Here is a 9,969-nt window from a genome sequence, read left to right as displayed (position 1 = left end):
CAAGGAAGCCTAGTGAGGTCAACAAAGGCCATCTAATCCAACCTGAACGCCGCAGACATTAATACATACGTGTTTGTTTCAAAAATCATTTTCTCTTCCAACCTGTCGGGACAAGCCCTGAGGCCTGACTCACCTGGATGGGGAAAGTAAACAAAAGAAAGACAAACTTGGCCACTTTGGTTAATCTAACTCTCGTTTCCCCAGAAGCAGCTCTTTTTTAGCATGCCTCCAACCCACAAAGCCTAACAAAAGTGCCTCTGGGCATAAGCAAAGTGTGTGTGGTTTTGAGATCTCTTTCCAAATCATCTATCAGATAGATGGCAACACCGCCTGAGCTCTGCGAGCGCAGCATTTTTCAGAATGAAGCAAAGAGTGTTTGAGGACACGGACATCCATAGGGAGACAAAGGAGCTTGTTTATAATGATGTTGTCCACCCAACCCTGCAATACACCTGTGAAACGTGGACTGTCTACAGACGTCAACATTGACACTGAAATACACCGCCTGAGCTCTGCGAGTGCAGCATTTTTCCGAATGAAACAGAGAGTGTTCGAGGATCTGGAAATCCGTAGGGAGACCAAGGTGCTCCTTTACCAAGTTATTGTCCTCCCAACCATGCTATATGCCTGCGAAACGTGGACTGTCTACAGACGTTAACATTGACACTGAAATACAACACCACCTGAGCTCTGCAAGTGCAGCATTCTTCCGAATGAAGCAGAGAGTGTTTGAGGACTGGGACATCGGTAGGGAGACCAAGATGCTTATTTACAAAGCTATTGTCCTCCCAACCATACTATATGCCTGCGAAACGTGGACTGTCTACAGATGTTAACATTGACACTGAAATACAACACCGCCTAAACTCTGTGAGTGCAGCATTCTTCCAAATGAAGCAGAGAGTGTTTGAGGACTGGGACATCCGTAGGGAGACCAAGGTGCTTGTTTATAAAGCTGTTGTCCTCCCAACCCTGCCATACACCTGCGAAACGTGGACTGTCTACAGACGTCAACATTGACGTTGTCCGGATGCCCGACCACCGTCTCCCAAAGCAGTTGCTCTACTCCGAACTCAAGAACAGAAAACAGAATACTGGTGGACAGGAAAAGAGATTGAAAGATGGGCTCAAAAACTTTGGCATAGACACTGAGACCTGGGAACCTTTGAGCACTCTAGCTGGAGGTCAGCTGTGACCAGCAGTGCTGTGGAATTCGAAGAGGCGTGAATGGAGGGCGAAAGAAAGAAACGTGCCAAGAGGAACCCATGTTGTGGGAGTTGAAGTCCAAAACACCTGCAGGGCCAAAGTTTGCCCGTGAATATAGTTTGAGACCACTCTCCTTCCTATGCCCCCATGTAATTGATTCCTGGGATTTATAGTTTCAGGAGGAACTGAGACATTTTGGTAGCGAAAGGCCCAAATTCACCTCCTCTGCACTTTTTTTTCTTGTGATTTCATCAGTTTCGGATGAATTTCCGCCTTGGCTATCTTTTGACTTCCCTCTTCTGCTAAAAGGAAAGCGGCGCACGCGGAGATGAGGCACTTTGCACGCGGTCGGAGGCACTGCTTGTGCACCGCAAATGGGGAAGGAAGAGGAGGAAGAAGGCAGCTTGACATCACTTGAACTGTCACGGCTCAGTGCGATGGAATTGTGGAAGGTGTCGTTTTGCGAGGTCCTCAGCAAACCACAATTCCCAGGATTCCTGGGAGTTCAAGTGGTGCCAAGCTGCGTTCATTCCACAGCGTGGTGGATGCAGCCTTGGCCACGCAAATTCCAGTTCTGAGCAGTGAACGATACCATAGGTATGCAGATGATCCTCTCCGGAATGGAGAGGAAAGGTAGCACGTCCCAGCGGCCAGGAAATGATAGAACCGCAAGATATGCTTTCCGTGCTTCGGGTGTCTTACGGCATTGGCACCATCCTGTTTTTCATTTGTTTATCTCTCTTCCCCGCAATTAAAAATCCAGGCCTTCATTCCTGAATCCGACTCCAGGCCAAGGAAGCCATTAAAAGCCATCGCTTGCCCAAGGAAACATCATTCAGGTTGTGTTGTTGCAGGTGACACAATGAACAATTTCCAGGATCGAGGAAGCAGCCAGGCTTTGAAGCTGCAAGGCCATTCAATAATAATAATAATTAAGCAGCCAGGCTTTGAAGCTGCAAGGCCATTCAATAATAATAATTATGCAGCCAGACTTTGAAGCTGCAAGGCTAGGGCTAACAGCGAGAGCTCACCCCGACCTGCAGCTTCAAACTGCAGTACCTACTGATCTACTCACATTACATTAACTGCTAGGTTGGCAGAAGCCAGGGCTAACAGCGAGAACTCACCCCGACCCGCAGCTTCAAACTGCAGTACCTACTGGTCTACTCGCATTACATGCTTTCGAACTGCTAGGTTGACAGAAGCTAGGGCTAACAGCGAGAGCTCACCCCGACCCGCAGCTTCAAACTGCAGTACCTACTGGTCTACTCGCATTACATGCTTTCGAACTGCTAGGTTGACAGAAGCTAGGGCTAACAGCGAGAGCTCACCCCGACCCGCAGCTTCAAACTGCAGTACCTACTGGTCTACTCGCATTACATGCTTTCGAACTGCTAGGTTGACAGAAGCTAGGGCTAACAGCGAGAGCTCACCCCGACCCGCAGCTTCAAACTGTGGTACCTATTGATCTACTTGCATTACATGAACTGCTAGGTTGGCAGAAGCTAGGGCTAACAGCGAGAGCTCACCCTGACCTGCAGTTTCAAACTGCAGTACCTACTGATCTACTCGCATTACATTAACTGCTAGGTTGGCAGAAGCTAGGGCTAACAGCGAGAGCTCACCCTGACCCGCAGCTTCAAACTGTGGTGCCTATTGATCTACTTGCATTACATGAACTGCTAGGTTGGCAGAAGCTAGGGCTAACAGTGAGAGCTCACCCCGACCCGCAGCTTCAAACTGTGGTACCTATTGATCTACTTGCATTACATGAATTGCTAGCTTGGCAGAAGCTAGGGCTAACAGTAAGAGTTCACTCCGAGCTGCAGATTCAAACTGCAGTACCTATTGATCTACTTGCATTACATGAACTGCTAGGTTGGCAGAAGCTAGGGCTAACAGGTTTTTACAGTGTTGCTTTTGGTTTTTGATCTAATTCATGGATATTGCCGACTGCTGAATTTTATTGTGGCTTTTTGACTTTGCATTTTCCTCTATTTTGTAACCATTTTTCATCAATAAAAAGGGATTGTTTTTTCCCCACAGTCAAGTGTGGTGGATTGTTATCTTAGGGTCTCGTTTCCTGCTCTGGGTTGCAACACCAACCATTTGTCTAGCTTGCTGTCGACCTTTGCAGCCCGAAAGACAGTTGCATCTGTCAAGTAGGAAATTTATGGCGCCATAAAAATCTCCAGCATCATGCAAAAGAATGAGGAAGTACTCCAAAGGTGTCACAAGTGGGCAGTGAAGCGACAGCTCCCCCCGGTGGCCGGAATTCGATCATACCCTCATGAAGCTGGAACGTTAAATAGCCTCTGTGTGTCTGTTGTGATCCGCCCTGAGTCCCCTGCGGAGCGAGAAGGGCGGAATATAAATACTGTAAATAAATAAACAAACAAACAATAAACTCACAATGCAATGGAGGGTTTGAATGAAATTCTGCCTTGGCGTTCCCTTCCTTGCCGTACTCCCCCAAACCTCAATTCCGGAAGAAATGGGGTTTGCAGATTTGCGTTACCAACGGATGAAAACAGGAAACCCCAAACGCACATCTGTGCGAGTGGCAAGCAAGAAGCGCGAAGGAAGGAAGCTGCAGATTTGCTTTTAGAAAGGAAAATACTATTCTCAGACCACATTTCTGTTGTTTCCAAAGTTAGTTCGCCTTGTAAAAAATAGCCTAGATCAGTGTTTATCAACCGTCCTAATGCCGCAACCCCTTAATACAGTTCCTCCTTTGTGGTGACCCCCAAATATAACATTATTTTTGTCTATGGTTCTTATTCCTGGTATGTTTGGCTTCATGAAGAGAGCAGGGGAGAGAGAGGAAGAGAGAGAGAGGGAGGCTGGAATGTTGGAGTACAGTAGGGAGAAAATGATGCTTCTGCCTCTTGGCTTTGCGCTTCCTTGCCACAACTTTGTGCTTCTACCATTTTAAAGTAAATCCTCGGGGAGGACGGGTGGATTAATAGGATTTTAATGGGCATTCTCACTTTGAGATAAGAGCATTTTGAGTTAAGAGCTCAATCACAGTACAAATTAAACTCTTAAGTCAAGGTATTATTGCCATTTCAATGGAAACATTCTCTTTGAAATAAGAGCATTTTGAGTTAGCTCAATCGCAGAATGAATTAAACTCTTAAGTCAAGCATTTCAACAGGAACATTTGCTTTTGAGTTCAGAGCATTTCGAGTTAAGAGCTCAATCACAGAACACATTAAACTCTTAAGTCAAGGTATTTATAGCATTTTAATGTGAATTTGCTTTGAGATAAGAGGATTTTAAGTTAAGAGCTGAATCACAGAATGAATTAAACTTAACTCAAGGTACTAATCGCATTTCATTGGGACCATTTGGTTTGAGATAAGAGCATTGTGTGTTGAGTCAAAGTATTAGCATTTCAATTGGAGATTCGCTTTGAGATTAGAGCATTTTGAGTTAAGAGCGGAATCACAGAACGATTTAAATTCTTAAGTCAATGTGTTAATAGCATTTCAGCAGGAAATTCTCTTTGAGATAAAAGCATTTTGAGTTAAGAGATCAATCACAGAACACATTAAATTCTTAAGTCAAGGTATTTATAGCATTTCGGTGGTAAAATTTACTTTGAGATAAGAGCATTTTGTGTTAAGAGCTCAACCACCAAATGAATTAAACTTAAGTCAAAGTATTTATAGCATTACAATTGCAAATTTGCTTTGAGATTTTGAGTTGAGAACTTAATCACAGACCAAATCACTCTTAACTCAAGGTATTAATTTCATTTCATTGTGCCAGCTTGCTTTGAGATAAGAGCATTTCCCACATCATTCTATTAATATCATTTCATTGGGACCGTTTGCTTTGAGATAAGAGCATTTTGGGTCGAGTCGTGGTATTAATAGCATTTCAATTGGAAATGTGCTTTGAGATTAGAGAATTTTGAGTTAAGAGCTCAATCACAGAACAAATCAAACTCTTAAGTCAAGGTATCAATAGCATTTCAGTGGTGAATTTGTTTTGAGATAAGAGCATTTTGAGTTAAAGGTCTCAATCACAGAACGATTAAAACTCTTAAGTCAAGGCATAGTAGCATTTCAATGGGAAAATTCACTTTGAGATAAGAGCATTTTGTGTTGAGTCAATGTATTAATAGCATTTCAGTTGGAAACTGGCTTTGAGATTAGAGCATTTTGAGTTAAGGGCTCAATCACAGAACAAATCAAACTCTTAAGTCAAGGTATCAATAGCATCCCAATGGTAGATTGCTTTGAGATAAGAGTATTTTGAGTTAAGAGCTCACTCACAGATCAAATTGAACTCTTAAGTCAAGGTACCATTGTGACAAGGGTGGGATAGGGCTTAACAAATTACGGAGAGTCACTAACCTATGTTTCCCTCCACGCAGCCCACATGGAGACGTTCAGCTCCCGCAACCTGGCCCTCCAGGCCGAGAAGAAAATCCTCAGCCGGATGGCCAGCAAGTCCATGGCCAACATGTTCATCGACGACACCAGCAGCGAGATCCTCGATGAGCTCTACCGCATCTCCAAGGAGTACACCCAGAACCGGGCCGAGTCCCAGAAGGTCCTCAAGAACCTCATCAAGGTGGCCGTCAAGATCTCGGTCCTGTACCGCAACAACCGCTTCAGCGAGGAGGAGCTGGGCTGGGCCGAGGCCTTCAAGCAGAAGCTCCACCAAGGCGCCATGACCGCCATCAGCTTCTACGAGGTGGACTTCACCTTCGAGAAGGCCGTCCTGGCCGAGATCCTCCACGAGTGCCGGGATTTGCTGCTCAAGTTGGTGGAGAAGCACCTGACGCCCAAGTCCCACGGGAGGATCCGCCACGTCTTTGACCATTTCGCCGACCCGGAGCTCCTCGTTCGAGCCTACAGTCCCGGAGAGCCTTACCAACCACGTTTGAAGAAGATCTGCGAGGGGCTGAACCGGTTGATCGACGAAGGAAGACTCTGAAGCCCATCTGGAGGATCAGGACTGAAGAAGAATCGGCCCAGTTCTGTGGGCTGCGGACAACGTAAAACTGTACGCCGACGACATAGTCTACTGTTTAGCAATCTTGATGGGAGGAACAGCATCATCTACAGCAGTGTGTCTTAACCTTACTGATGCCACGACCCCTTAATACAGTTCCTCATGTTGTGGTGAACCCCAACCATAACATTATTTTGATTCCTGGTATGTTTGGCTTCATGAAGAGAGCGAGGGAGAGAGAGAAAGAACTGGGACTTTGCTACTGTTCTGAATCGTAATGTAAATATCTGAAATGCAGGATATATTTTCATTCAGTGGAACATATAGGACACAAATACCCAAATATGAATACTGGTGGAGTTGGGGAGTATTGATTTTGTCATTTTGGGAGTTGGAGTTGCTGGGATTTATAGTTCACCTACAATCAAAGAGCATTCCGAACTCCACCAATGATGGAATTAAACCAAACTTGGCATGTATATTCAATATACTCAAATGTGAACACTGGTGGAGTTGGGGGGAAATAGACCTTGACATTTGGGCATTGTAGTTGCTGGGATTTATAGTTTGCCTACAATCGGAGAGTATTATGAACACCACCAACGATAGAATTGAACTAAACTTCTCACACAGAAGTACCATTACCATCAGAAAATACTGGAAGGGTTTGGTGGGCATTGACATCGGGTTTTGGAGTTGTAGTTCACTTACATCCAGAGAGCACTGTGGACTCAAGCAATGCTGGTTCTGGACCAAACTTGGCATGAGTACTCAATATGCCCAAATGTAAACACTGGTGGAGTTGGGGGGAAATAGACCTTGACATTTGGGAGTTGTAGTTGCTGGGATTTATAGTTCACTTACAATCAAAGAGTATTATGAACACCACCAACGATAGAATTGAACTAAACTTCTCACACAGAAGTACCATAACCAACAGAAAATACTAGAAGTGTTTGCTGGGCATTGACATCGGGTTTTGGAGTTGTAGTTCACCTACATCCAGAGAGCGCGGTGGACTCAAACAGTCATGGGTCCGATGGACCAAACTTGGCATGAACCCTCAATATGCCCAAATGTTAACATTGGTGGGGTTTGGGGAAAATAGACCTTGACATTTGGGAGTTGTAGTTGCTGGGATGTATAGTTCACCTACAATCAAAGAGCATTATGAACCCCACCAATGATGGAGTTGAACCAAACTTGGCACACAGAACTCCCATGACTGATAGAAAATACTGGAAGGGTTTGGTGGGCATTGACCTTGAGTTTTGGAGTTGTAGTTCACTTGCATCCAGAGAACACTGTGGACTCAAACAATGATGGTTCTGGACCAAACTTGGCATATATACTCAATATGCCCAAATGTGGACATTGGTGGAGTTTGGGGGAAATAGACCTTAACATTTGGGAGTTGTAGTTACTGGGATTTATAGTTCACCTACAATCAAGAGCGTTATGAACCCCACCAATGATAGAATTAAACCAAACCTGGCACACACAGAACTCCCATCACTGATAAAAAAATACTGGAAGGATTTGGTGGGCATTGACCTTGAATTTGGGAGTTGTAGTTCACCTACATCCAGAGAGCACTGTGGACTCAAACAATTATGGATATCTGACCCATACTCAATATACCCAAATGTGAACACTGTTGGAGTTTGGGGAAAATAGACCTTGACATTTGGGAGTTGTAGTTGCTGGGATTTATAGTTCACCTACAATCGAAGAGTGTTATGAACCCCACCAATGATAGAATTGAACCAAACTTGGCACACAGAACCCTTCCAGTATTTTCTGACCAACAGAAAATACTGGAAGGGTTTGGTGGCTGCTGACCTTGAGTTTGGGAGTTGTAGTTCACTTATATCCAGAGAGCACTGCAGAAACGTAGGGAAAAATCTGTAGCTACTATGAGACTCCCTTCTTGTCCCTTTCCACCATCCAAGGGGTAGGAAGCAACAACAACCCACTTTTGAAAGCCAAAAATGTCACTAACCATCTCAGGGAATCGGGTAGGCCGTGTTTCTGCCCTTGTAAATTTCAGGAAAATGAAATAAAATGTTTTCACCCTCACGTCTCAATCTTCTCTCTTTTCAAAGCTGAGTAAAGTAAAAGTAAAGGTTTCCCCTTGACATTAAGTTGATTTTGAGGTTTGGAAGCAGGCTGCAGTTCCATATATGTCCATCAGGTGGCACTGTTTCCCAACATTATTGTCAAATGCTTGCACATCAGCTTTGATGAACTGATGGGAGTTGTAGGCTGCTGTAAAGCATAGGGGTGAGCTCCTGCTGTTAGCCCCAGCTCCTGCCAACCTAGGTAAAGGTAAAGGTTTCCCCTTGACGTTAAGTCTAGTTGACTCCAAATGTGGGGGTGGTGCTAATCTCCATTTCTAAGACAAAGAGCTGGCGTTGTCCATAGACGCCTCCAAGGTCATGCGGCCAGCATGACTACACAGAGCACTATTACCTTCCCACCAAAGCAGTACCTATTGACGTGACTTCAGAAATCAGAGTCTCATCACTCCAGGGAGCGGGGTGAGCTCCTGTTGTTAGCCCCAGCTTCTGCTAACTTAGTGATTCAAAAACGTGCAAGTGTGAGTAGATCAATAGGTACCACTCCGGCGGGAAGGTAATAGTCCTCCATGCAGTCATGCCAGCCACATGACCTTGGAGGTGTCTATGGACAATGCCGGCACAACGTCAATAGGTACAGCTCCGGTAGGAAGGCAATAGTGCTCCATGCCGTCATGCCGGCCACATGACCTTGGAGGTGTCTATGGACAATGCTGGCACAACATCAATAGGCACCACTCCTGTGGAAAGGCAATAGTGCTCCGTGCAGTCATGCCAGCCACATGACCTTGGAGGTGTCTATGGACAATGGTGGCACAACGTCAATAGGTACTACTCCGGTAGGAAGGTAATAGCGCTCTGTGCAGTCATACCGGCCACATGACCTTGGAGGTGTCTATGGACAATGCTGGCACAATGTCAATAGGTACCGCTCCGGTGGGAAGGTAATAGTGCTCCGTGCAGTCATGCTGGCCTCATGACCTTGGAGGTGTCTATGGACAATGCCGGCACAACGTCAATAGGCACCGCTCCGGTGGAAAGGCAATAGTGCTCCGTGCAGTCATGCCGGCCACATGACCTTGGAGGTGTCTATGGGCAATGCTGGCACAACGTTAATAGGTACCGCTCCTGTGGGAAGGTGGCACCCATGGAGACAAGGAGTCAGAACTGGGCCAAGTTTCATTGCTCTCCATCCACAGGAAATGGGTCAGGGGAAAACTTTAACGAATGTCCCTCGTATGAGTGTTGAATGAAAAGTAATGCCTCCACCTTTGTAACTCCCCAACAGATGGTAGTACTGGTATGCGGCAGGTACTGGCTTGTTCAGTAGACTCTCCTCTACAGTTCCATTTTGGCGGGAAGCCTTAGCATTGAACGGCTGTGTTGTTAAAGTGAAAAGTAATGCCTCCACCTTCGTAACTCAACAGATGGCAGTACTGATATGCGGCAGGTACTGGCTTGTTCAGTAGACTCTCCTCTACAGTTCCATTTTGGAGGGTTGAATGAAAAGTAATGCCTCCGATTTTAGCAACGTGCAGCCATTGAATTCTTGACAGCAGAAGGTGTCACCCCAAAGGAGATTCATTAGAGAATGCAAGCTGTTTATGGTGATTGTGTTGATGTGAGTACCGTGCGTCATTGGGCAAGTAAGTTTAAAGATGTTGAGGTGATACCTTCTGCTGTCAAGAATTAAATGACTGCACATTGCTTAGGTTGC

General features: G+C 45.4%; 1 protein-coding gene across 1 annotated transcript in view; it reads left to right on the top strand.

Moving 5' to 3' along the window:
- Nucleotides 1–8,253, top strand: part of LOC132764143 (tumor necrosis factor alpha-induced protein 8-like protein 2) — an 11,434-nt gene extending 3,181 nt beyond the window's left edge. Inside the window, exon 2 of the mRNA XM_060758003.2 lies at nt 5,591–8,253. Coding sequence (XP_060613986.2) covers nt 5,596–6,156 — 561 coding nt within the window. The 5' untranslated portion in view covers nt 5,591–5,595 and the 3' untranslated portion in view covers nt 6,157–8,253. The remainder of the gene's footprint in view (nt 1–5,590) is intronic.
- Nucleotides 8,254–9,969: the final 1,716 nt, after the last annotated feature.

The sequence above is a fragment of the Anolis sagrei genome, chromosome 12 (assembly GCF_037176765.1).
Source record: "Anolis sagrei isolate rAnoSag1 chromosome 12, rAnoSag1.mat, whole genome shotgun sequence".
Classification (NCBI taxonomy): domain Eukaryota; kingdom Metazoa; phylum Chordata; class Lepidosauria; order Squamata; family Dactyloidae; genus Anolis; species Anolis sagrei.
The sequence above is the reverse complement of the archived record's forward strand: the minus strand, read 5'-3'. Positions and strand labels throughout refer to the sequence as shown.